This window comes from Sceloporus occidentalis, unplaced genomic scaffold (assembly GCF_023333645.1).
Source record: "Sceloporus occidentalis isolate IW3139 unplaced genomic scaffold, rSceOcc1.0.p SCAF_8, whole genome shotgun sequence".
Lineage (NCBI taxonomy): Eukaryota > Metazoa > Chordata > Lepidosauria > Squamata > Phrynosomatidae > Sceloporus > Sceloporus occidentalis.
In genome coordinates this window covers 25,402,605-25,429,764 of record NW_028316988.1, presented here as the reverse complement: position 1 = coordinate 25,429,764, position 27,160 = coordinate 25,402,605, and the positions used below count along the sequence as shown (strand labels likewise).

General features: G+C 45.8%; 1 protein-coding gene across 1 annotated transcript in view; it reads left to right on the top strand.

Annotated features, from left to right (window-relative positions):
* The first annotated feature begins 2,747 nt into the window (after positions 1 to 2,747).
* NCAN (neurocan) overlaps positions 2,748 to 27,160 on the top strand; it is a 50,129-nt gene continuing 25,716 nt past the window's right edge. Inside the window, exons 1-2 of the mRNA XM_089535644.1 lie at positions 2,748 to 3,226; positions 26,975 to 27,053. Of these exons, the coding sequence (XP_089391770.1) occupies positions 26,981 to 27,053 (73 nt within the window). The 5' untranslated portion in view covers positions 2,748 to 3,226; positions 26,975 to 26,980. The remainder of the gene's footprint in view (positions 3,227 to 26,974; positions 27,054 to 27,160) is intronic.

Here is a 27,160-nt window from a genome sequence, read left to right as displayed (position 1 = left end):
AGCTTTTATAGGATGAGCTTGACTTTGAAAGAGAGTCGTTCTGTGCAACCCGGTGACTGGTCAGTGATACTCAATGGATCCTTTTTGGCCGAGGATGGAAATAGGATATACAACCCACAATGCGTCCTATATCTGTGTCATTAAAAATCCTCATTTTTCTTTTCCCTCGGCCGCCCGCCCTCCCATCCGCTGCCCCCCGCGGCACAGATTCCAAGAGAAAACTCCATTTTTAAAGGTTTAAACCAACAAAAAAAGAGACAGTGCCAAAGAAAATCCCCTGAAACCATTTTCCGCCAGGTGTTAACAACGGTGCGCTTCGTGAGCTCCGGCACAAGAGGTGCATTATGTGCAAGGAAAGTGTGCAAATGGATCAGGCTCAATGTAAGGACATGCCTTTGCAGAGATATATGAAAGGGCCATTAAATATCCTTTCAGCCAGAAGATGTCAAGATCCTCATCTGCGGCATCAAATCTTTCTTTAAAAAGAAAGAAGGATACATCTTCAAACTCTGGGTGTATTCACAATGCACTGCGAAAGCATTCTGGCGCCACTTTGACTCCTGTGGCTCCATCCTACACAATCCTGGGATTTGTAGTTTGTTAAGGGCTACACAGAGTACTCACCCAGAAAGGTATTATGAAGACAATGGTGTTGTCCTCCATCACCGTCTACATGCCACACCTTTACAGATCGGTAGTGCTGTTGCAGACACACAGTGAAACCCTGTGAGTGAACTGCAAAGCTACTCCAATGGGTATCAGGCACTTCTAATGTGCTTTGGACACTTGTGATGCACATCGAGCGTGTATGATGCACATCAGGCACATCTGGTGCACATCAGGCACATCTGATATATTTTGGGCACTTCTGATGTGATTTGGGTCCTTTTCATGTGCATTGGGCATGTCTGATGGACATTGGGCACTTCTGATGCACATCAGCCACCTATGATGTACATCAAGGCACATCTGATGCACACTGGGCACATTTGAGGTTAATTGGGCACCTGATGTTCATCAGGTACCTCTGAGGTGCACTGGGTACTTCTCATGTATCCTGGGCACTTCTGGTGTACTTCTGTCAATTCTGATGCACATCAAGGTACATCAGGTGCACATCGGCACTCCTGGTGTGCATTGGGTGCTTCTGATGTGCATTGGGTGCTTCTCATGTATACTGGGCATGCCTGATGCACACTAAGGCATATCAGGTGCACATTGGGCACATCTGATATGATTTGGGCACTCATGAGGTGCACTGAGTACTTGTCACTTGTCACATGCATGGGGTACTTCTCATATATTTTGGGCATGTCTCATGTGCACACTGAGTACCTCTGTTGTACATCAAGGCACATTTGGCGCACATTGGTGACTTCTGATGTGCTTTGGACACTTCTCATGGGCATCAGCTACTTCTCATGTGCATTGGGTGTGCCCAATACACACTGAGCACTCTAAATTCACATTGGGCACACCTGATGTGTTTTGGGCCCTTCGGATGTGCATTATCAGCTTGCACACAGCTCCTAACCTCTTTTGTGGTTCTCCAAGAACCCCAGGGAAATACTCTGATTTCTCATCGAAAATCAGTGGCGCCATTTGCTACAGAAATTGGGCAGCAAACCGCCAAATGCACTGACAGTGCCATTGACTAACATATCGTCAATTACAATTACCCGGCGCATTGGACTTGGACAAGTCTTTTACCTTGTCAGTTATCCGTCAAGGGAAACCTTGGTTTTGTAGACACTGCAAAGGTTTTTTCCTCCTCATCAATGGGAATCAGAGGCCTTGAACTGCCAAGTCAATAAAAAGACGTGGATTTGCTGCTTCTGGAAGTTACTGCTCTGCCATACAGCAAGTGAATACAGGCTGAGTATCCTTTCTCCAAAATGCTCCAAAACCCGAAGCCCCGTATGTTGTTGTTGCTGTGTGCCTTCAAGTCATTTCTAGCTTATGGCAACCCTAAGGCAACTCTATCATAGGGCTTTTCTTAGCCAGGTTTCTTCAGAGGGGGCTTGCCATTGCCTTCTGCAGAGGCTGAGAGAGTGTGACTTGTCCTAGGTCTCCTAGTGGGGTTCCATGGCTGTCCTGGATTTGAACCCAGATCTCCAGAGTCGTAGTCTAAGATGCAAACCATTACACTATGCTGGCTCTTTTTGGATATATATATATATATATATATATACACAGTATAAGTGTATCCCTTCATTTCTGACTTATGGCTACCCTATTATGGGGTTTTCTTGGCCAGATTTGTTCAGAGGGAGTTTGCCATTGCCTCCCACTGAGGCTGAGAGAGTGCGACTCGCCCTAGGTCACCCAATGGGTTTTGTGGCAAAGCAGAAAATTGAACACACACACACACACACACACACACACATATATATAGTGCCCCCTCAGATCTATATGTGTGCCTTCCTCTGAGGCTGAGAGAGTGTGACCCACCCCATGGCTGAGCAAGGGATGCTAATGCTAAGCCAAGTGTGCAGAAACAGTGCTGAAAACAGCCATCCCACACTTTCCCTATGGAGATCGATCCATATGCATTGATACAGATAGCAATGCATGCATTTTTTTGGGGGGGGGGGGGGGAGGAGAGCAGAAGGCGCATGCGTGGCTGGGACTTTTCTCTCTCTCTCTCTTCTTTCCCTCCCCCCCCCCGCTTTTCCCCCCTTCCTTTCTTTTTTTGCAATGCTGCCAGTTGTCTCTCTTCTTCTTGCAATGCCACTCAGCTGCAGGTTTGGGCTGGGGAGGCTTTGCTGAGCAGCTGCTGCTCCTGGGCAGGCAGGCAGGCAGGTGGCAAAGAATAAGGGGCACCCCCAAAACAAGATCATTTTTAAAAGGGGGTGCATCCTTTCCCCCCTCTGCCCAGCCATGGCCCAAAAGGGGTGCCACCACCGCCTCTCTGCAGCTCCCTGGTCCGGGTGCCCCTTTGTTTCCAAAGCTGCTGGCTGGGATTGGCTGCTGTGACACCTTCTCCTCCTCCTCCTCCTCCTCCTCCTCTTGCCTCCTCCTCTTTTGCAGAGAAACCGGTGCTAAGGCTGGGGTCCTGGGGGGTCTCTCCAACCCCCCCCCTCTTTGCACAAAAAGGGGGCAAGGAAAACCCCCTCCAGGCTCCTTCTCTTCTTGGCAAGTCCTTGGCAGGAGAAGCATCTCCCTTCCTTGCCCTCCTTTGGGCAGAAGCCATGCATTCCTGCGGAGCCTGAAGAGCCAGAGACAGGTAAGGGGCGTGGGGCTTGGCCAGACTCAAACTGGATTAGGATTAGGATTAGCATTATTTTTGTATAAAGCCCTCATCTAACTTCTTGGACATCCTCTCCTTTATAAAAATCCTCCTTCTCCTATCTATCTATCTATCTATCTATCTATCTATCTATCATCTATCTATCTATCATCTAGCCATCATCTATCTATATATCATCTATCTACTATCCAACTACCTGTCTGTCTATCGGTCTTTCTATCTAGCCACCCATCTAGCCATCATCTAGGTATATATTTGTCCCTCATTTATCTATCATCTGTCTATCAACCTATCTTTCAATTATCTATCTATTTCTCCATCATGTATCATCTGTCTCTACCATCTGACTGACTATCTACTTGCCTACCTTTCAGTCATCTATCTATCTATCTATCTATCTATCTATCTATCTATCTATCCTCTATCTATCATCTGTATCTATCATCTATTTGACTGATTGCAATTATCTTTCTCTCTGCCTGTCTAGCTATCTTTCAACAATCTATCTATCTATCTATCTATCTATCTATTGATCTATCATCTAACTGACTGACTATTGAGTATCTATATATCTTCTATCTCTCTACCTACCTATATATCTATATTGATCTATCATCTATCTGACTATCTATCTTTCTTCTATGTCTCTTCCTATCTATCTATCTATCTATCTATCTATCTATCTATCTATCTATCTATTGATCTATCATCTACCTGACTGACTGACTATTGACTATCTATCTATCTTCTATCTCTCTACTGATCTATCTGACTATTGACCACCTATCTATCTATCTATCTATCTATCTGTCATCTATCTGACTGACTCTATCTATCTATCTATCTATCTATCTATCTATCTATCTATCTATCTATCTATCCATCCAGCTATCTATCTCTATCATGGCTTAATCCTCTGTCTGCCTGCCTGTCTAGTTATCTGTCTATCCGAAGAAAGACATAAAACAAGGCTGCCCTGGGATGCCCTCTTGCTTTTCTTTCTGCTGAGGGTTCAAGAGGTGGCTTTCTGACTTGAGGGCAAGAGAGGAAGCCAGAGGAAGGTTGCCCAAACTGAACTCAAAGACAAGCAAGGAGAGAACTCTTTCTGGATGGTTTAAGGCCAAGGAGAAGAGAGTGCCGGCTCCTTTGGAAATGCATTGGGGGGGAAATGTTGGTGGCTTTGCTATGTCTGTCCTCTCTGCGCTTGGTTGGCACAGCTTTACTTCTTGGAGAGGGACCAGCCAAGGTGCCAAGTGGGCAGAGGCCAGGCTTCAATTGGCTTTCTCCTTGGCATCGCCAGGAGAATGAAGGGACTAAGTGTTTTCTATTCCCTCTGTGGGTTTTGTTCCTCCTAGGTTGCTCTGGTTTTATTTATTTATTATCTTTCCCCTCCTCTTGAAGGTTGGAGAGAGAAAAAGACCTGGGGAAGGAGGTTAGACAGAGAGAGATTGAGAGAGAAATGGTCGGGAACAAAGAAATTAGGCATTTGGAGCTTGGCACAATGTTCGCTCCAAAAGGTATGTGGAGATGGATCTTTTCCAGGTGGTCAAGGATGGAGCCAACCTAGCCATGAAAGCGACCCAAAGAGATGGACAAAGGAGTGAAAGAAAGGGGATTTTGTCCCTCTTATCCCCCTATTTTGTTTTATTTTTGGCCAAGAGAAGGATTCAGGGTTGGATGTATGCCTCAAGAGCCCAAATCCTTCTTGGAAGGAGTCTGATAAATGCTAAGAAAAATGAAGTGAATGCTGGGTGGCATTGGCGAGTCAAGTCACACTCTCTCAGCCTCAGGATGGAAGGCCAAGTCAAGCCTCCTCTGAATCAATCTTGCCCAGAAAACCACATGATAGGGTCGCCATAAGTCAGAAAGGGCTTGAAGGCACACAACGCACACATACAAAAGTGTTTATAAGGCAGGTAGACCAAGGCTTCCTAAGAGAAGGAAGCTAATGCAAGGGGACCAAAAGGAATCTCAACACCCCCCAAAAATGCAGTGTACCCCAAAGGTGCATCATTGCAAGATATTGCTGGAAAGATCTGCATTCGAGGGATGCATTCTCTACTGTAGGAAAAGGAAATTGTGTGTTGTGTACCTTCAAGTCACCGGTCAACTCATGGTGGTCTCATGGGTTTTCTCAGGCAAGGAAGACTCAGATTTTGCAAGGTCCTGTCTTTGAAATTGAGCCTATCTTACCTAGGATTCCTTTCCGGTCTCCCATCCAAGTACTCACCCTGCTTAGGTCCAAGATCAGAGGGGGATCTAGTGTGTGTCCATGACCCTTCAAGTCGCCTGGTGGCTTATGGTGACCCCATGAATTTCAGAGGGTTTTTCCTAAGCAAGAAAGACTCAGTCGGAAAGACTCCTGGCCAAGACAAGACCCTCCAAAATCGAGCTTCCAGCACCTGGGATTTATTGGTGGTCTCCCATCCAAGTACTAACCAGGGTTGGCTGTGCTTAGCTTCCAAGATCAGTCAGGCTCAGGTGTCTGTAGGGAATTTGGGCCTTGGGAAGGACATTAGAAAAAGAAGAGAAATCAGGCGCCATCATCATTCTTATCATTATCATCTGTTGCAGAATACCAGAATTTGGACCATCATAGACTGAAAACCAGCATCATCATAATCAATTAATAAATCATGATCATGATGACTGGTTTCACCGTCTACTAGTCTTACCAACCGTACTTTTGGAGTATCCGCAATTCAGGGTCTGTTGTTTTCCTACAGTACTATTATTAAGATTAACTATTGGTTTCAATGGCGACTCGGTGTTACAGCCTGGAGTTTTTGGAATGTCAAAAGATTCAGATTCTGTTGTTGCATTATTATTATTATTATTATTATTATTATTATTATTATTATCGGTCTCACTGCCTACCAGGCATTACGGCCTGCAGTTCTGTGCCATCGGTGATGGAGATTTTCTCATTCCACCTGCATTCCTTGTGCCACGCAGGAACTCACAAACAAAGCGTCCCTGAAAGGGACCCATCCAGCCTCTGTTTAAAAACCTGCAAAGGAGGAGATTCCACCACTTTCCAAGGCAGCAGCAGGTCCTTAGCCTTCTCTGCTAGTGAGTGTGGGTGCTTCAGAAAACTACAAATCCCAGGATTCGGTAGGATGGAGCCAGGGCAGGTTAAGTGGTGGCAAACTGCATTATAGCTATAGTATAGATGCACCCTTAGATGACTATTAAATCGATCAATCGACCAATCAATCAGTTGCATTTCTGCACCAACCAACAGCTGAAAGCTCTCTGGACAATTCATATGTGTGTGTGTACACACACACACACACACACACACACCATTGCCATTGTGTGCCTTCAAGGTGCCTTATGGTGACCCTAAGGCAAACCTATCATGAGGCTTTCTTGGCAAGATTTGCTCATTGCCTTCCTCTGAGGCTGAGAGAGTGTGCCTAAGGTGTGTTTCCATGGCTGATAGAGGATTCGAACCCAGGCCTCCGAGGTCCCAGTCCAACGCTCAAACCCTGGCACCATTTAATACTGAAACATGACGCAAACCCAAGGTAGAATCAAAACCAAGTGAAAAACCTCAATAAAAGTAGCAGCGATGGAGTTAAAAATGATTTTTTTAAAAGAAATAAATACTTGGGAGGGTTTTTGAAAAAGGGGGAACAAAAGGAGTCTTGTGGCACCTCCAAGACTAACTGATTTAATTCGTCGCCGGCTTTCGTCGCCTGCGTCCCACTCCTTCAGAGACGCGCATGGAGAAGAAGTGGGCAGCAGAAGCAGGCTGCATTCCCACATGTCAAAAAGCAGGCTGTCATCTGCAAAAGCCAATACTGAAATAAATGGGACAGCCTCAAAGGTGACACAGGTCTCCGCTCTCTTCCCGCTTTCCTCCTCTCCTTTTCATGCTAACAGAGCTGCCTCTTAGAAAATAGAAAGGATAGGTATGTTCCAGTGGCTCTGTAAAAGATTCTTGGGCTGCAGAAATAATGGAGTCCAACCCTGCTTTCACTGCCATTGCTCCATGCTATGGAAATCTGGGATTTGTATTTTTGGTGGGATACATAGCCTTCTCTGTTAAGAGTGCTCTGGGGCCACAACCGACTCCAATTCCCAGGATTCCATAGGATGGAGCCATGACAGTTAAAACAGTGTCAGACTGCATTAAATGGGAAGTGTGGCATCAGCCCTGGCCTTCTCTTCTCCAAGGTACACATCTCCAGTCACTCCTCAAAGAGCTTCTGGTTTCCAAGACTTTGAACATTTTGGTCTCCCTCCTCAGGACATGCTCCAGCTTGTCCACATCCTTCTTGAATTGTGTCCAGAACTGGACAAAATATTCCAGGTGAGATCTGACCAAGGAAGAATAGTGTGTGTCTCCATCTTCTGCATGGCTTCCCTTCAGATATTTAGAGATGGCACTATCATGTCATCTCTCCATCTTCTCTTCTTCAAGCAACACATACCCAGCTTCCTCATAGGACTTGGTTTCCAAAGCTTGGACCATCTTGGCCCCTCTTCTCTCAACACTTTCCACCTTGGCCGCATCCTTCTTGAAATGTGGTGTCCAGAACTGGACACAATATTCCAGGTGAGTTCGGACCAAAGCAGAAGAGAGTGGCACCACTCATTTTCTGCTTTGGTTAAACCTCACCCGGAATATTATGTCCACTTCTGGACACCACAGTTTCAAGAAGGATGTGGACAAGCTGGAGCGTGTCTAGAAAAGGGCAACCAAAATGGTGGAAGGTCTAGAAGCCACCAAACCCTATGAGGAGTGGCTGTAGGAGCTGGAGATGTTAAGCCTGGAGAAGAGAAGGTTAAGGGTTGACACGAGAGCCATGTTTAAGTGTTTGAAGGAATGTCATGTTGAGGATGGAGACAGCTTGTCTTCTGCTGATCCAGAGACTAGCAATGGGTTCAACCTACAGGAAAAGAGATTCCACCTAAATGTTAGGAAGAACTTCTGAATGGTAAGAGCTGTTCAACAATGGAAGACGCTGCCTGAGAACATGTGAAAGCCTTCTTTGGAGGCTTTTAAATAGAGGTTGGATGGGAGTTCTTTGATTGTGTCTTCCTGCATGGTAGAATGAGGTTGGACTGGATGACCCTTGAAGTCTCTTCCAATTCTACAATAATCGTACGATGCTACATTTAAGCCGTGTGTACCATATTGTCATTTAACGATATCATTTTAATTTTGCTCGTTGTTTATGTCACAATTATTGCTTTGCAGTCAGTGATTATGATTATGCTTACTAAGGATTTTGCAAGGCATGGTATGGGAGGTGGTCAATGGAGGGTGACACCATGAGTTGCCACATCGGGTGATGCCAACCCTAGTCACATCACTGACTTTTGATCTGGACACTATATCCTTTTAGATGTTGAAAGATGGCTCCCGTGTCACCTTTTGGTCTTGTCTTCTCCAAGCTCAACATCTCCAGATCTCTATGTTGTTCCTGATAAGGCTTGGTTTCCAGACCATGGACCATCTTGGTCTTCTGAACCACTGGTCCTGGCCTTCTGAGTCTTTTGATCTCAGTCTTCTGAATACGTCCTTCTTGAATTGTGGTCCCCAGAAATTGACAGTTTTCCTCCAAAGATTCCAATATTGCCTGAAATCTTCATCCATTGATCGCCCTCCCCATCTTGTTTGTTTTCTGTATTTACCTCTTGGGAGCGAAACGGGTGTTTTATGCCAAAACATTTGACGTGTTGTGAACATTTCTCAGTAGTTGTTGTTGTTTCGGCATTTTGTTTCTTTGGGGATTCAGAAGCTGGCCGTGATGACGGATTGTTGTCATTGCGGGAGAGGGTTGCGGAGTGCATATGTTGTGCCGCCCACGGAAAGGTTTCGCGATATTGTCATTTGCAAAATTAATCAAGAAAGAAAAATAGCGGGGTAAGCCTTCGGAGGAATCTGCATTTGTCAAGCCTTGTTAGACACGATAACAAAGTCTTAACAGTCCTCTCTCTTTCAAACACAATTTTCTGGGGCAAAGTAGAGAGAAAGGTATTCGTTTGAGTTGATAGTGGGCATCTAAGGCTGCACCTGCACTGCAGAATTATTGCAGTTTGACACCACTTTAACTGCCAGGGCTACATGCTGCGTAGTTTTGTGAAACATTTCGCCTTCATTGTCAGAGAGCTCGGTGCCACAACAAACTACAGATCCCAGGATTCCATCACATGGAGCCATGGTAGTTAAAGCGGTGTCAAAGTGCATTATTTCTGCAGTGCAGATGCAACCAAAATGCCATAAACAGCTGTCCAAGGTCCTGAACCATATCCTTTATGCTGAATCATATCTTGCATATTTTTAATGACTTGTTGTTGTTGCGTACCTTCAAGTACTGTCTGACTTATCGCAACCCTAAGGCGAACCTATCCTGGTGTTTTTTGCTTGGCAAGATTCGTCAGAGGAGGGTTTCTTTTGTTATTGCCTTCCTCTGAGGCTGAGACAGTGTGAGTTGCCCAAGGTCACCCAGTGGGTTAACATGGCCAATCTGGGATCGGAGCCCTGGTCTCCAGAGTCATAGTCCAGCACCCAAACCACTATGTCACACTGCCTTTTGAACTGTATAATTCAGGGATTGCAAACTTTGGTCCTGCCAAGTGTTTTGGAGCAGCTTGGTGAACAGTCAGGGATTCTGGGAGCTGTAATCCAAAACATCTGGAAGAGCAAAGTTTGGGAATGTGTAGTGTAATTGTAAGCTACTTTGAGTCCCAATTTGGGGGAAAAGCAGAATATAAATAAATGGAAGGAGCAGGAGATGGAGAAGAAGAAGATCCCCATAATAACTGTCCAAGATGCCAGAATATATTCCTGGCTAGTTTCAGCACCATGGAAAGTGCTGAGAAATACAGTTCAGCACCTTGGACAGCTACATAGGAGCTGCAGTTGAGCACCTTGGGGCTTTAAAGCTTTTCAAAGCGACTTGAAACCTTGCATCGATTCACCGCTCCAACAACCTGGGCCCCGCCAGCTGCGACTCAGCTGTGAGAATAGATTGTCATCTCAAAGGTACAGCTGCTTTCCTTATCCGATGGGTCAGGTGGCACGACAACCAGCTGCAGATGGCACGCCTACTGTGCCCCTGTCTGTAGAAAAGAAAAGAGATTTGGCCATTATTGTTCCATGCTTTGAAGCCACATCTAGGTGAGAGGGCTGTCATGCACTCGATGTGAGGCTGGCTTTGAAGCGCATTCAGGAACGATGATGACAGTCTAAACCTTTGCTGTCAAGCTGGGATCGAGGAAACAGGTTATTCAGAACATATCATATGAATATATATATATATATATATATAGTTGGCGCCGGCAGCCTCCTCCTCACCCACTCCAACCCCCATCATGCCTTTTTTTAAAATGAAGAACTGGGTCCATCTCTTTCAAAGCCCTGCATACCCAATGCATTGCTTAGATATATAATGGATGCAATAATCCCTAAGTGTTTCAGGGGTTTGGGATCAATTTCAGTAGTATTTTAAAGGCATGTTCGGACATCACCGAAGCCTGCCTGTTATATCCTTTTGTTTTTCACTACAAATGTTTTGGACTTCAGACACCAGTAGTAGCCGATGACCGCTGTGTAGTGAAGATATGGGTTGATCCTTTGCGATATTTACAAAACCAACACCTAGCAAGCCTTCACACCTGTAAAGCCCTATACAGCTTTGTTGTTGTGTACCTTAATGGGAATTAATGAGATGTATTTTAATTGTATGCTGCATTTTATATTGTCTTTTACCTGATGTTGGGAGCTACCTCAATCCTGCAAGAGAGGCGGCATATAAATAAAAATGTATTATTATTATTATTATTATTAAATACATTATTACATTCAAGGCATTTCAGACCTGTAGAGAGCCTGTTACGTGGTTTCCTTGGTAAGATTTGTTCAAAGTGGGTCTTGCCTTTGCATTCCTTTGAGGCTGAGAGAGTGTGACTTGCCCAATAGGTTGCCATGGCTGAGAAGGACTTGGAACGCTGGTCCTCTGGAGTCCTAGTCCAAAGGATAATAATACAGAGCCAGTATGGTATAGCGGTTTTGAGTGTTGGACAGTGACTCTGGAGACCAGGATTTGATTCCCTCTCAGCCGTGGAACCCATTAGTAGACCTAGAGCAAGTCACACTCTCTCAGCCTCAGGGGAGGCAAGGGGAAACCTCCTCTGAACAAACCTTGCCAAGAAAACCCCAGGATAGATTCCCCTTTGGATCTCCATAAGTCGGAAACAACTTGAAGGCACACAGCACCAAAGGAATGAAAAACAGATTCATTACAACAAAAAATATAAAATCAGCAAAACACTTGATAAACGTTACACCATCAAGAGCCCTCACCGGCGCCATTTGCCAGCTCTCGCAGGCTTTACACAGGCTGTTCCCCCATTAAAAGTCCTCATTAAAAGCTCGTTGGGAAACAGTAAAATTCTCACATGCCGATGGAAAGAGAACTAAGCATTCTTGGGCATCTCCAAACATCCCATTAGTGCTGAACATCGGGCTTCCCTTGGAAAAGGAAAGTATCTGGAGCTTTGAGATGCCATTTGGATTTCCGATGCTGCTGCACTGCGCCATGTAGACCAATCGTTGCCAACCTTTGGTCCTCCAGATAGTGTGGACTTCATCTCCCAGAAGCCCCAGCCAACTTGGCCAATGCTCAAGAATTCTGGGACCTGAAGTCCAAAACATCTAGAGGAGCAAAGTTTGGGAACCACTGAGTAGACCATAAAAGAAACATGCATCAATAGGAGTGAAGTCATAGTGTGACTCTATTCTGCTTTGGTCAGACCTCACTTGGAGGAAGCTTAGGTCCAGGCCTGGGCATCACAGTTCAAGGAGGATCTCAACAAGCTGAAAGATGTCCACAGATGGGCAACCAAGATGATGAAAGGTCTGGAAGCCAAAGTCTATGAGGAACAGCTTGGATCTGTTTCTTTAGAGATGAGAAAATGGAGAGATGAGACTATGTGTCTGTGCCATCAAGTTGCCTGTCCACCTAAGGTGATTCCATGAATTTTGTAGGGTTTTCTTAGGCAAGGAAGACCCAAGAATGGTTTTGCCAGTTCCTTCCTCGGAAATATTGCCTACAACACCCCGTATACCTTGGCAAGCTCCCATCCAGGTGCCAACCAGGGCTGACCCTGCTTGGCATTCAAGATCAAGTATCGGCTACACTTCTAGCCAGCCTTTTCCTCCAATGCGCTAACAGAAACATACTTGGTTGTCCTCCTCCTCCCTTTATCCTAACAACAACCCTGGAAGGTAGATCAGTCTGAGAGAGAAGGGGTCAAAGTACCCAAGCACCCAAAATTCCTGAGATTTGATACTCCCGTTTCCTCGGTTTCTGGATAAGCATAGGTTCCATCATGTCATTACAGTGTGTTGTAATAATACCTATCACCAGCAATGCTTTAAAGAGAACAAGTTTTAAATATCTTGTGCAGAAGATGGAACCGAGACTAAGATACAAACTCAGTGGATTGAAATGGCAAGGAAAGAGATTCCACTCAAACATTGGGAAGAACTTCTTGACTATAAGAGATGTTCAACAGTGGGACAGACCGCATTGGAGGATGGTGGAGTCTCCTTCTTTGGAGGCCTTAAAACAGAGGTTGGATGGACATCTATCAGGAGTGCTTTGATTTTGTCCTTCTGCATGGCAGAATGGGCTGGACTGGATGACCCTTGGGGTCCCTTCCAACTCTGTTTAAATCTGTGAGCCCTTAGTAGTCTATCATAGGTAAACCAGAGGAGGATGGATGAAGAGGAGACCACAACTTGGACCATCTCCAACCCAGTTCAGATTTCACCCCAAATCTCCATGATTTTGGATCAGCTCTTTCATTTGCTGATATTTACTCGTCGGCACCGACAGTGACAATGTGCCACCTTTTCTCACTTTGATTTGGAAACGCTGGGCTCATCCAACGATGGAATAAAACGAGGCAGATTGTTCCAGTTCGCACAATATTGAAGGAGAATTGTGACGAAGGAAAGGAAAGGGTTGAGTTTCCACCCACCCGACAGATGCCGGGAAATTTTCCGAGAGCAAAAGAGAGAGATGGAGGAGACGACAGCTAACTGAGAGACAAGATGGTTTGGTGTCGTTTTCCTCCAGAAGCTGGTGGGAAGCAGATAAACACAATGGAGGAAGGTGGAAGCTATATCTCACTGTCTTGCAAAGCTGTGATGGGAACATTATACTGGTTAGAACTCAGCAAAGTGAACTTTATATGATGCAACACCAACAGATTACTTCGATCTGGGAATCATGGAGATTCATGGAGGATCATAAGGGTTTGAGTGTTGAGTTATGACTCTGGAGACCAAGGTTCGAATCCTCAGTTGGCCGTGGTAACCCACTGGGTGCCTGTGGGTAAGTCTCACTCTCTCAGCCTCCAAGCAGTGGCAAACCTCATCCAAATGAATCTTCAGAGCCAGCATGGTTGGAGTGCTGGGTGTATCTACACTGCAGAATTAAAGCAGTTTGACACCACTTTAACTGCCTGACTCTCTCCTGCAGAGTTCTGGGACTTGTAGTTTGGTGGGATACTTGAGCTCTCCGACAATCAAGGCTGTCTGCAAACTACAAATCCCAGTGCTCTGGAGGATAGAATTGTGGCAGTTAAAGTAGGTGACCGTGAGCGAGTCACACACTCTCAGCCCCAGAAAACCCTGTGACAGGGTTGCCATAAGTCGGAAATTGCTTGAAGGCACACAACAAGAGAGCAGTCATCAAATATCTGAAGGAATCTCATGCAAAATATTTAAAATGCTCTTTGAAAACCTTTCAACGAGTCTAAAAACAATCCTCAAACAGAATATTTAAACAACAAAATATTCAGAGCATTTTCACATGCATCCATCCATGTGAAAGGAGTAGCATTTGCCCTTGCTCTGAATATGGCTTCCCAGTGCTCTGAACTGGGTTCCCAGTGTTCTGAACTGGCTTCCTCGTGCTCTGAACTGGCTTAACAATGTTCTGAACTGGCTTCCCAGTGCTCTGAACTAGCTTCCCAATGCTTTGAATTGGCTTTCCCACATTCTGAACTGGCTTAACAATGCTCTGAACTGGCTTCTTAATGCTCTGAACTGTCTTCCCCATGCTCTGAACTGGCTTAATAATGTTCTAACTGGCTTCCCCGCACTCTGAACTGGCTTAACAGTGCTCTGAACTGGCTTCCCAATGCTTTGAATTGGCTTCCCCATGCTCTGAACTGGCTTAACAATGCTTTGAATTGGCTTCCCCGTGCTCTGAACTGGCTTAACAATGCTCTGAACTGGCTTCTTCATGCTCTGAACTGGCTTCCCCATGCTCTGAACTGGCTTAATAATGTTCTAACTGGCTTCCCCGTGCTCTGAACTGGCCTCCCAATGCTCTGAACTGGCTTCCCAATGCTTTGAATTGGCTTCCCCGCACTCTGAACTGGCTTAACAATGCTCTGAACTGGCTTCCCAATGCCTTGAATTGGCTTCCCCGTGCTCTGAACTGGCTTAACAATGCTTTGAATTGGCTTCCCTGCGCTCTGAACTGGCTTCACGGTGCTCTGAATTGGCTTTTTCCCTTGCCATGCATTGGGGGAATCAGATGAGACTGTACGGTATTGTGCGACATTATTCTCTAACTACACAACCCCTACTTGAAACAGTGATTTCTTCCCTGTGGAGGAATCCCAAATAAGAGGAACAAGAGGAAAGAGCAGGGGTTGCTGAGTCAATAGCAAACAGCTTAAAAATAGCCTGCAAAAAAAGGTAAGCAAATGAGAACAGGGTCAGGAAATTCCCCAGCCTCAAAGTGGAAACTTCTGCATCGTAAGACATTTGCAGGTCACCTTTTAGACCAAGTTTGGCAGCATGAACCCACCTGCTTTTTTCAAGCTGGATTCAATTTTAGCTCCAGATTTTGCAGACGCATCAAACTGAATGGGTCATCACCCCTTGCATGTGTGTCCATGTGCTTTTAAGTATGGCAACCCCATGGGTTTTGTAGGGTTTTCTTGGGCAAGGAAGACTCAAAGGTGGTTTCACTGGTTCCTTCCTCTGAAATACAGCCGACAGCACCCGGTCATTGGTGATCCCCCATGCAAGTCCTAACCAAGGCTGACTCTGCTTAGCAAGATCAGACTGCATTGTGTGCATGCATATCTGCCTTCCAGCAACCTGTCGACTGAGGGAAACCCCATAAATTTCATAGGGTTTTCTCAGGCAAGGTGGTTTGACCCCTTCCTCTGAAAAGGAGCCTTCAGCACGTGGTATTTGCTGGCGGTCTCCCATCCAAGTATTAACTGGGACTGACCCTGCTTAGCTTCCAAGATCAGATGGGATCTGATGCCTTTAGGGTATTTAGGCCCTTTAGCATGGCCTAGCAGTTTGAGCCTTGGACTATAATTCTAGAGACCAAGGTTCGAATCCCTGCTCAGCCATAGAAACCCATTGGGTGACCTTGGGCAAGTCACACTCTCTCAGCCTCAAAGGATGTCCATGGCAACCCTCCTTCCGAGCAAACCTTGCCAAGAAAACCCTGCAATGGCTTTGCCTTAGGGTCGCCATAAGTTGGAAATAGTTGGAAGGCACACAACAACAAAGTCACCACTTAAACAAGCCCAGTTGACCTCAATAGGTCTACAATCTTTGGGACTAAAATTGGATGTGGCCATCTAGTTCTGTGCTCACACCTACCTCTTTCTATATATTTCTTTTCTCTCTTTCAATTTTTTTTTGGGGGGGAAAACAGTGTGGGAGATCAGCATATGGCTGTGAACATGAGACCAGGCTGAGGGTGGAGGCTGAATTGTAGGAAAATGCCAAGAAGTGCGCATAAGATGGTTATTTCTCCCCATGGCAGACCATGCAAATTGTCTCTAGAATGCAAAGCGCTGAGCTTGGATTCAAGAAGCAAAATTTAGACTGTTAAAAATAAATCCCTCTTCGACAGTAGGGTTGGTCTCACCCATTACGCTAACTCATGGTGTCACCCCCATGGACACCCTCTTGTACCACAGCATGCAGAATCCTTAGTAATGTTTCTCATAGTGTGGCTATGAAACACAGCCTACAGCACCTGGTATTCACTGGTGGTCTCCCATCTAAGTACTATCCAGGGCTGACCCTGTTTAGCATGCAAGACCAAACAGGATTTAGGGCCTTCCGAGTATTTTGGCCCATTCCAGTCAGGAGCTGTTACTGGATGCCGTCAAGTCGTTTCCAACTTATGGTGACCCTAAGGCAAACCTAGCATGGGGTTTTCTCAGCTTGTTTCTTCAAAGGGGTTTTGCCTTTGAGGCTGAGAGAGTGTGACTCGCCCAGGGTCTCCCAGTGGGTTTCATGGCAGGAAGCAAGGATGCACAAACTCAGCTCAGGGTAAGAGGAAAGGGTTAGGAGAAGAGTCACTTACTCCCAATGGGAGTAAGAATTCATCGACCAGTTGGTTGCAACTCGCAAAGACTCAAAGGGAGATCTATGGATTTACTAAGCAGCAGTGGATCCAAACTCTGGGAAAAGAGATTCCATCTCAACATTAGGAAGATGGTAAGATCTGTTGGACAGTGGAAGATGCTGCCACTGAGTGTGGCAGAGTCTCCTTCTTTGGAGGTTTTCAAACAGAAGTTAGTTGGCCATCTGTCAACCCAACTGCTTTGGAGGATGGTGGCGTCTCCTTCTTCGAAGGTTTTTAAACAGAGATTGGACGGACATCTGTCAGGAGGGCTTTGACACATGTCAGAATGGGGTTGGACTGGATGACCCTGGGGGTCTCTTGCACCTCTATATGAGTTCTCCTTCCTTTGGGGTGCCTGGGCCAAGCCTCAGAGGAACCCCAAAAACTGGACTGGAGATCTGTCAACCTTTGGAAAGAAGGCCTGCTTCACCCTTTCCTTTTCCTCTAGTGATCCTTTTTTGCAGATTCCCACCAAGCCTTCTTCACAAAGAGACAGAGATGGAGGCCAAGGCCCAGAGAGGAGCTTTGTGTGGGTCGAAGAGGGAAGGAGGGAGGGAGGGAGGGAGAATAAAAAAGTGGGGGGACCCCCATACCCTGCCAAGATTTAAATTGCATTTCATGTGAAGCTAATCACCGATCACCAGATTGGCATATTCATGAGGCGGATGAATTATTCAAGAGGCAACAGATGTAGGGGGAAATCTACCCGTCTCCCAGTTTGTGCTGAAACGCACACATGGACACACACACATACACACACTGTCGCATTGTACTGATATAAAATACATTTTACACATTTACTGATTAAATGCATTTTCTCACTCAGCCTTATTGCAATGCTGCAACCAGCCTTCCCAGTTTCCCAGTTTCTTTCTTTAGGGCCGTGGGTTTTATTTTTTGGAGGGAGTGTCTTTTCTGTTTTTTTGGCACAGTTTGGCATGCTAAAGCAAAGCCTCCACCGTGGCAAGAAATAGATGGAGAGCGGTTGCACTTTGGATGCCAAAAGACGGCCCCGCAGGACATTCCTAATTGCAAAAACCCACGCCAGGCAATGAAACGTTGCAGACAAGGATGCAAGCTGCCCAGGCTGCAAGGATCCCTGTCTGCGTTTCTCCCCCTCCTTCTCTCCCTGAAAAAGGACAATTCTTGACAAGCCACTGAGACCCTTCATCAGGGGAAATAAGTGATGGAGAAGATCTTTTGTCATTCCTTCCTTTCTTCCTCCCACCCGACTTGTTGCAATGTCTAAGCAGAGAGCCAATGGATGTCGCTGGAAACAGTTGCATCCCACTAAAAAAGCAATTTTCAGATGGTTATGCAGCTCCGGCAGATGAATCATAGAATCCTAGAGTTGGAAGAGACCACAAGGGCCATCCAGTCCAACCCCCTTCTGCCATGCAGGAACTCTCAATCAAAGCATCCCCGACAGAGGACCAGCCTCTGCTTAAAGACCTCCAAAGGAGGAGACTTCACCATCCTCTGAGAGAGCGTCTTGCACTATTGAACAGCTCTTATCATCAAGAAGTTCCTCCTAATGTTGAGCTGGAATCTCTTTTCCTGTGGCTTCCATCCATTCTTTCATTGTGTCCTATTTTCTGAGCAGCAGAAAACAAGCTTGCTCCATCCTCAATATGACACCCCTTCAAACATGGCTATCATATCACCTCTTAACTGTCTCTTCTCCAGGCTAAACATACCCAGCTCCCTAAGTCTTTCCCCATAAGGCATGGTTTCCAGGTCCTTCACCATTTTGGTGGCCTCGCCAGGCAAGTCTACGATGGTGGTGGGACCAAGAGAAAGCCTTCCCCTGATGATCTTAGAAGTCTGGTAGGGTTCAAATAGTCTGGACCTAAGCCATACATGGCTTTATAGAACATGGCCGACACTTCGAAATATGCCCAGAAATGAACTGGTAGGCAGTGAAGCTGTTCGAAGGGAGTTATTCGCTCTCTATAACTAGCCCTGATCAGCATTCTGGCCACTGCATTTTGGACCTGCTGAAGGTTCTGAACAGTTTCCAGTGTTGGAGCCAGGAGTGGTGTTGCAGTTTGAGAGTTGGGCTTGGGCTCCAGGAGTCCCGAGTTCGAGTCCCCTTTCGGGCACCAAAACTGGGTGACCTGAGGCAAGTCACCTTGGCTCTGAGGCTGACAATGTATGACTTGCTCAAGGTTAACCAACAGGTTTCATGGCCAAGAATGGACTCAAACCTTGGGAGTTGTAGTTTTGCAGGGTCAATTCATCCAACTCTGGGAGCTCAGGAATGATAGATTTCTCCTTACCCCCAAATCTGTCGTCCTGCGTTTCTTTCCAACCTCATCCTCAGAAGATGAGGCTGCAGAGAGGTGGGGTTTATGATTTTCTTTTTATTTTATGAGTCATATTATTATCTTGGCTGGCTGGCTGGCATAAAAATCCCCAACCCTCCGCAGCAATATTGGAGGAAGCAAAAAGAACTGGCAAGCTTGACACAGCGGTGTTGGGGAGATGAGAGAAGGGTGGAAATTGGAAATTGGAAATGGAAAGCCTGGGAAATATTTTCACAGCAAGGAGGCTAAGCAGCCTTCAAAGGGTCAGGACAGAAGAAGGCGGCACCTGTCCTTCAGAATCTGCAAATCTTCCTTTATCCATTGAGAAGCCCATCTCCTAAAACACCCATGCAATGTGCCTGAAGAACAGGAGTCTCTTGGCAAAGTTACCTTTTTTAGAGACTACAAAGAGCCCGCTGCCATGGCTGCTGCTTCGGCAATCTGGTGAAAGCCATAGCCTCCTTTCATAGCCATCAGTAGACATCACTGAAAGCCACAATCCCCCATTTGTAACCACCACTAGATATCACTGAAAACCAGGTGTTCCATTCATAGCCATCACTACACATCACCGAATGCCATCGCTGAAAGCCAATCCTCCATTTGTAACACTCACTGAACATCACTGACAGCCAGGATCCACAGTTGGTAACCACAACTGGACATCACTGAAAGGCCCCATTTGTAACCATCACTAGACATCACTGAAAGCCATAGTCCTCCATCTGTAACCATCACTGGATATCACTGAAAGTCATGTCCTGCTTTCATAGCCATCACTGGACATCACCAAAAGCAACAATTCCTCCATCTGTAACCATCATTGGATATCACTGAAAGCCATAATCCTTCATTTGGAACCATCACTGGACATCACTGAAAGCCATATCCTGCTTTCATAACCATCACTGGACATCATTGAAAGCCATAGTCCTCCATCTCTAACCGTCACTGGACATCACTGAAAGTCATGTTCTGCTTTCATAGCCATCACTGGAAATCACTGAAAGCCATAGTCCTCCATTCATTTGTCCCAGGAATTCATTTTGAATCAGCCTAAACCACCGCCACATCTTGTGGCAAGGAGTTCCACAGGCTTAAATATGGAGGAATATTTCCTTTTCTCTGACCAGAATCTCCCATCATTCAGCTTCCTTGGAGGATCTCTGCCACTCCTTTGGCAAATGTCCGCCCGAGGTTTTCAAATGGATGTCCCAGACTTTTAAAACATTTTACAGCTTTTGAAATTACGACGACACCATTATAAATGGGTTTTAATTGGTTTTTTAATTGTATAATTAATTCTGTCCCTGTTTTAATATGTGCAATTTATGGCATTTTTATTGGATCCTTTTAAATGTTGGAAGCTGGGTCGCATCCCTACTAAATATCGGAGATCGGCACCATGGCTCAAAGGGAAGCGGTTCCATCTGGGTGCATTTCGATGCGGTGACAGTATCGTCAGCAGTGACAAATGAGGCCCAAAAAAGACAACAGGTGCTTGCAAAGACTGCGGTGGTGCATACCTGCACATGACACAAATGCAGCTGTGAGAATATCCCTAGAGATGTGGACATCCTTTTCTATGACGATTAATATGCACAAGCCATATTTTGGAGACTAAGAGCCATCTTTCCCTAGCCTTCATCTCTTCACATTTCTCCCTGTGTGTCTTCAAGGCATTTCCGATCCTAAGGCAACCCTATTTTGGGGTTTTCTTGGACAGATTTGTTCAAAGCTGGTTTGCCACTGCCTTCCCCTGAGGCTGAGAGAGAGTGACTTGCCCAAGGTCCCCCAGTGGGCTTCTATGGCTAAGCGGGGATTCGAACCTTGGTCTCAAGAGTTGTAGTCCAACAGTCAAACCAGTACGGCGGCTCTCATAGCATCTTACATTCATAGAATCTTACAGCTATTAGCAATTCTAACATCTTGAATCCTTGAATCCCATTTTGGAAGGAAGGCGGGATATAAGCCCCTTGAATAAATAATATAATAAATAAATAGTTTTGCTAATAGGATTGCTAATAACCAACCAGCATGGTGTAGTGGTTTGAGCATTGGACTACGACCATGAAGCCCAGGGTTCGAATCCCCACTCAGCCTTGCAAGTCCACTGGGCAATCTTGTACAAGTGAGTCATGCTCTCTCAGCCTCAGAGGAAAGCAAAGGCAAACCTCCTTTGAATCTTGAAACCCAGAGTGGTGTCATGGTTTGAGCACTGGACTATGACCCTGGAGCCCAGGGTTCAAATCCATGCTCAACCATGGAAACCCACTGGGCAATCTTGTATGAGTGAGTCATGCTCTCTCAGCCCCAGAGGAAAACAAAGGTAAACCTCCTTTGAGTATTGAAATCCAGCATGGTGTCACGGTTTGAGCATTGGACTGTGACTCTGGAGACCAGGGTTTGAATCCCTGCAGAGTCCTGAAAAGCCACAGATATACCTAGTGGATGCCGCAAACTGCTGGGCCAAGCCCTCCCAGATTTAAACATCGACTCCTAGAGTTGGAAGGGACCCCCAAGAGCTATCTATTCCAACCTGATTCTGCAACGCAGGAAGTCACAACTAAACCATGGCTAAAAGATGACAACCCAACCTCTGTTTAAAGACCTCCAAAGAAGGAGAGTCCACCACCCTCTGAGGCAGACAATCCCACAGTCAAACAGTTCTTTACATCAACCAAACAAAAGGTTCTGCCCCAATACAAGTTGCAAAGCCATTGTAGGAAGGGGCGAAGCAGGAGCGGCGAGCGAAAATTGCATCAAGCATTGCAACTGTTCCATGTAATAGCCTCGGGGAGGTTAGGAAATGATATTGCAGAAAGAAAGAAAAGGGAGGGAGGGGGAGGCCGTAACCATCCAAAAGAAAAAATATATATTCATCGCCTCCCATTTGTAAGCCGAACGGCGTGCGCAAATTGATTCCGCCCCTAATCCACTCAGCGGCCTCCGTTTTAAGGATCCGAAGCGCGGGTTTCTAATGCTTGTCGTTTAAATAAAATATGGGCTGTTTACTCACCCGTGTTGGCACTCCAGGGCTCATTGCCGAGTAAACAGAAGCCGGCGCCGGCTGGCACATATTCACGCGCATGCAAAATTTTTGTCTGGGTGCTTCGAAACCTGGGGCAGAAAGAGGGGGAGGGGGGGACAAAAAAAGTTGCGGCAGTTTGCGTTTTTTGCAGGCCGCGGTCTGAAACCAGAGGGTTAGCCTTGGTTCAAGTAGACCAGTTGTGGCTATACTTGAGTGAATAGGAAAGGGAACAACTGCCTTCCGGGGCACTACCTTTAGTGGTTCAATTTCTCCTCCATAGTTTTCCATGCGTTGTTGGAGCTGTCCAGGGGCTGAACATATGTGCCAAATAGAATCCAGCACTTGGACAGCTCCTATGGAGAATCCAATTGTGGGAGAAAGGCTGGATATAAATCCTTGAAATAAGTATATTTGTCCCTCCATATTCACTAGGGTTAGGGACCCAAGACCCTCGTGAATATGGAAAAACCACAAATAACAAAATTACCTGAGAGGACACCTCTCTAGGCATCTCTAGGTCCTCCAGGGCAACTTTGTGGTCAACATCCAACAGACACTGACCATAGAAATTGCTCCGGAGGAGCTACAAATGCCTAGTAGGGTATTCTCTGTAGGAATCTCCAGGTCTTTCAGTGCAACTGTTAGTTAAAGTTGACCATAGAGTTGCACAGGAGGACCTAGAGATTCCTAGAGAGAATATATTAATCAAATCCGCAAATAATCAAATCCACAAATATCAAAGCTGCAAATATGGAGGGATGAGTGTAAATGAAATAAATAGCACCTGGAGGAGACAGAATCATAGCATTGGAAGAGACCCCAAGGGTTCTCCAGCCCAACCCCATTCTGCTATGTAGGAAGACACAGTCAAAGCACTCCAAAGAGATGGCTTCTGTTGAAAAACCTCCAAAGAAGGAGGCTCCACCACTCTCCAAGGCAGCATTTTCCAATGTCAAACAACTCTTTCCATCAAGACGTTCTTCCTATAGGTGGAATCTCTTTTCCTACAGCTTGCATCCATTGCTCCATTGAGTCCTATTCTCTGGAGCAGCAGAAAACAAGCTTGTTCCATCTTCAATAGGGCATCCCTTCCAATATTGCATCATGACTCGCATGTCACCCCTAAACCTCCTCTTCTCCAGGCTAAACATACCCAGCTCCCTAAGACGCTCCTCATAGAGCTTGGTGGTTTGCAGACCTTTCAACCAAGCATTTTGGAGCTATCTGGTGCTGAATTCCAGTTGCAAATAGACTTCAGTGCCTGGAGAGCTCCTTTAGTACCTGGAAGAAACGCAATGGAGGTTGCCATTAAAACCAATGGTTGAGTCTCCACCACAAAATAATGGAGCCACCAAGGTCTCCGGCAACAGGGCTCCCTTTCCTGAAAGCACAATGTCTTGCTTGTAGACTCACAGCCAAGCAAAGGATGGGGAGATGTTTGGTACCAAACCAGCCATTTGAAGATTTATGGCCAGTGTTAAGCGGTGCCATTTTCGGCATTCCCATTGTATTCCTGAAGCCTAGATATTGTACTTCGTTGGCGCATCAAAGGGAGTGGATTGTACTCTACAAAAAGCTCTCTTGCAGAGAAGGCTAAATGTCTCACAAAACTACAGTTCTCAGGATTCCACAGCATGGAGCCATAGTGGCTAAAGTGGTGCCAAACTGGATTATTTCTGCAGTGCAGATGCAGCCAAAGACTCCATCCTTCCTTTCTTTTTTTCTGCTGGGGAAAGATTAACAAGGCTTATTCCCTAGGAAATTACTTAACTCTCCTGCTGGAAGGGATGGGAAAGAAGGCATCCCTCCCCCTAACCCTTGAAACAAAGCTTTCTCTCTCTTCCGCCAGCCATCAAAGTTAATTATTTGTGATGGAAAAGCAACACTGCCACCACCATCTTTCTCTGAGAGTCAAAATTTGCATTTCAATGGGGAGATCCAGACTCTCAAACTGTGTGAGAATGTCACATTGACTCCTGTTTCTCCCCTTCTCTTGGGGGAAGGAAGAGGGTGGGTGAAGGAGGAGGGAAAAAACCAAGAAATTGAAAATATTCATACCCTTCGCTTCCTTTTTCCTCAAGGCGGAACTAAGGGAATGGTTGACTTAAAACCAGCACATTTTTAAACTTTGGAGTGGGAGCCGGGCAAATCGACAGTCACTGAAAACAAGTAAGAGTTGTGTTGCACCAGAAAAGATAAAGATTGGAAGCCTTGGAGCGAGAAAGGACTCTGGGGGCAGGATCAGAATTCAAAATAACCATAACAGGTTAGAAAGCAGGGTGAAAATTTAAATGAATCTCAACTGGGAGAAATGTAAGGTACAACATATAGGCAGAAAGAATGAAAAGCATAGATATAGGATGAAGGACACCCAGCTTGACAAGACTACATGGAAAGGGATCTGGGAGTCCTAGTAGACCACAAGTTGAACATGAGCCAACAGTGTGACGCAGCGGCTAAAAAGGCCAATGTGATTCTAGGCTTCATCAATGGAAGTATAATGTCTAGATGCAGAGAAGTAATAGTGGCACTCTGTTCTGCTGCGGTCAGGCCTCACATGGAATAGTGTCCAGTTCTGGACATCAGAATTCAAAAAGGATGTTGAGAAGCCGGAAGGTGACCAAAATAGGGGGAGGTCTGGAAACCACCAAACCCTATGAGTGGTGGCTTAGGGATCTGGGTATGTTTATCCTGGAGAAGAGAAGGTTAAGAGGTGATATGAGAGCCCTGTTTAAATATTTGAAGGGGTGTTACATTGAGGATGGAGCAAACTTGTTTTCTGCTGCTCCAGAGAGTAGGACATGGGACTTTATCACATGGGGGGGGGGGGGAATTGGGCGTTTAAAAGGGCATTTTCCCAGGACAGCCGCACAATCATGGCAAAGATTTTCATGCTTAGAGGACTTATCCAGGGGAGAACCAGGAATGCTCCATCAACAAATCATTCACGGGATTCCCCCATGAATTATTTGTTGCTGGAGTGTTCCTGGTTCTTCTCGGGCTAAATCCTCTCTAATAGTGACATCATGTGAAAATCTTCACCACGATCACCTGACTGTCCTGGGAAAACGCCTTTCCAGTTTCCCCTGTGGGATGAAGTCCATGGAGCACTAGATTCCAACTAGAGGAAAAGAGGTTCCTCCTGACCATTAGGAAGAAAGTCCTGGGAGTAAGAGCCGTTCAACAGTGGAATATGTTTCCTTGGAGAGGGGCAGAGTCTACTTCTTTGGAAGTTTCCAAACAGAGATTGGATGGCCGTCTGTCAGGGATGCTTTGATTGAGAGTTCCTGCATGTCAGAAATGAGCTTGACTAGATGACCCTTGGGGTCTCTTCCAATTCCTATGATTCTATATTTTGGCACGATTGAAAGTTCCCACATGGCACGAATGGCCCCTGTGTTCTCTTCCAACTCTAGGATTCTATAATTCTATGCCACTGTTCTGGCAATGTTAATGCAGAGAGGAAGAGACCCCCCCCCCCAAAGCACCCATGTCCACCCTGGATCCATGTTCTCATGTACCTTTGGGACCCGTCACAAACACCCGCCGCGTTCTGCTGTCTTTCGAAAGCGACTCAAAAGAAAAGCACCGGGGAGCTTCCCAAGAGGGTGCTGTCTCTCTCGAGGGCCTTGGATGGTGGAGTGCCAGCCACGCTTGGCTTTGAACTCTCTGGCTGCTGGGAGGCATCAACGGTGACAGAGACGACAGACTCAAGGATCCCCCGGAGGGGCTTTGATGAGAGGATTTGCAAGTGGAGAGAAAAACTAGCACTGACAAGGAAGGTGGGGAGACTCCATTCCTCCCTCGCCACCTTTTTTCTGCTATCATTTCCCTCCAGGGCAGAGGAAACGTTGCAAAAAGGCCAGATTGCATTTCTGGTGGTGGTGGTTGGCCTTCCAGTCGTTTCCGACTTATGGCAACCCTATCCTGGGGTTTTCTTGGCATGATATCATAGAATTGGAAGAGACCCCAAGGGCCATCCAGTCCAACCCCATTCTGCCATACAGGAACTCACAATCAAAGCATTCCCGACAGATGGCCATCCAGCCTCTGTTTAAAGATCTCCAAAGAAGGAGACTCCACCACCCTCCAAGGCAGCATCTTCCACCGCAGTGTTTTGATGGAATCTCTTTTCCTGTAGCTTGCATCCATTGCTTCATTGTGTCCTATTTTCTGGAGCAGCAGAAAACAAGCTTGCTCCCTCCTCAATAGGACATCCCTTCAATATTTAAACAAGGCTATCATATCACCTCTTAACTGTCTCTTCTCAAGGCTAAACATACTCAGCTCCCCAAGTCTTTCATCATAGGACATGGTTTCCAGACCCTTCACCATTTTAATCACCCGCCTTTGGACACGCTCCAGTTTCTCAACATCCTTTTTGAATTGTGATGCCCAAAACTGAACACAGTATTCCAGGTGGGGCCTGACCAAAGTAGAACAGAGCGGCACTATTACTTCCCTTTGGTCCTTCTTATACACTGATTTTTTATACACGGATTCCAGCATCCACGGTTTGAAAATGTTCCAAAAAAAGTATACATTTCAAATATCAAACTTTGATTTTCCATTTTTTATAAGGGACACCATTTTGCTATGTCATTATATTTAATGGGACTTGAGTATACACAGCTTTTGTTATCTACAGGGGATCTTGGAACCAAACCTAAGCATATAACAAAGGTGCACTGTACTTCTATTGATGCAGGCAAGAATCGCATTGGCCTTTTTAGCTGCCGCATTTGTTCAGAGGGAGATTTGCCATGGCCTATCCTCCAAGGATGAGTGGGATTTGCCCATGGCCACCCAATGGGTTTCCATGGCCAAACCGGGATTTGAACCCTGGTCACCAGAGTCATATTCCAACCACTACGCCACATGGTGGTAGTGGGGAAATATCACTTATTGTTCTTCCTCGCATGCAATGCCTGGAGGTTTTTAATAACATAATGCTTGCTCTTCTTTCCAGAGTAAAATGCTTCACATCAGAGGAGAGGTTGGCTGTTGGATTCTGCTCGGGTATCTCCTCCTGCCCATCTCGGTTCTGGGTAAGCGATTGCAATTGCAAATTTAATAAGCAATCTATTTTAATATTGTAATAATGTAATTCTAGTTTAATGTACCATTTTTCTATGTTTTGAATTGCATTGTTCTT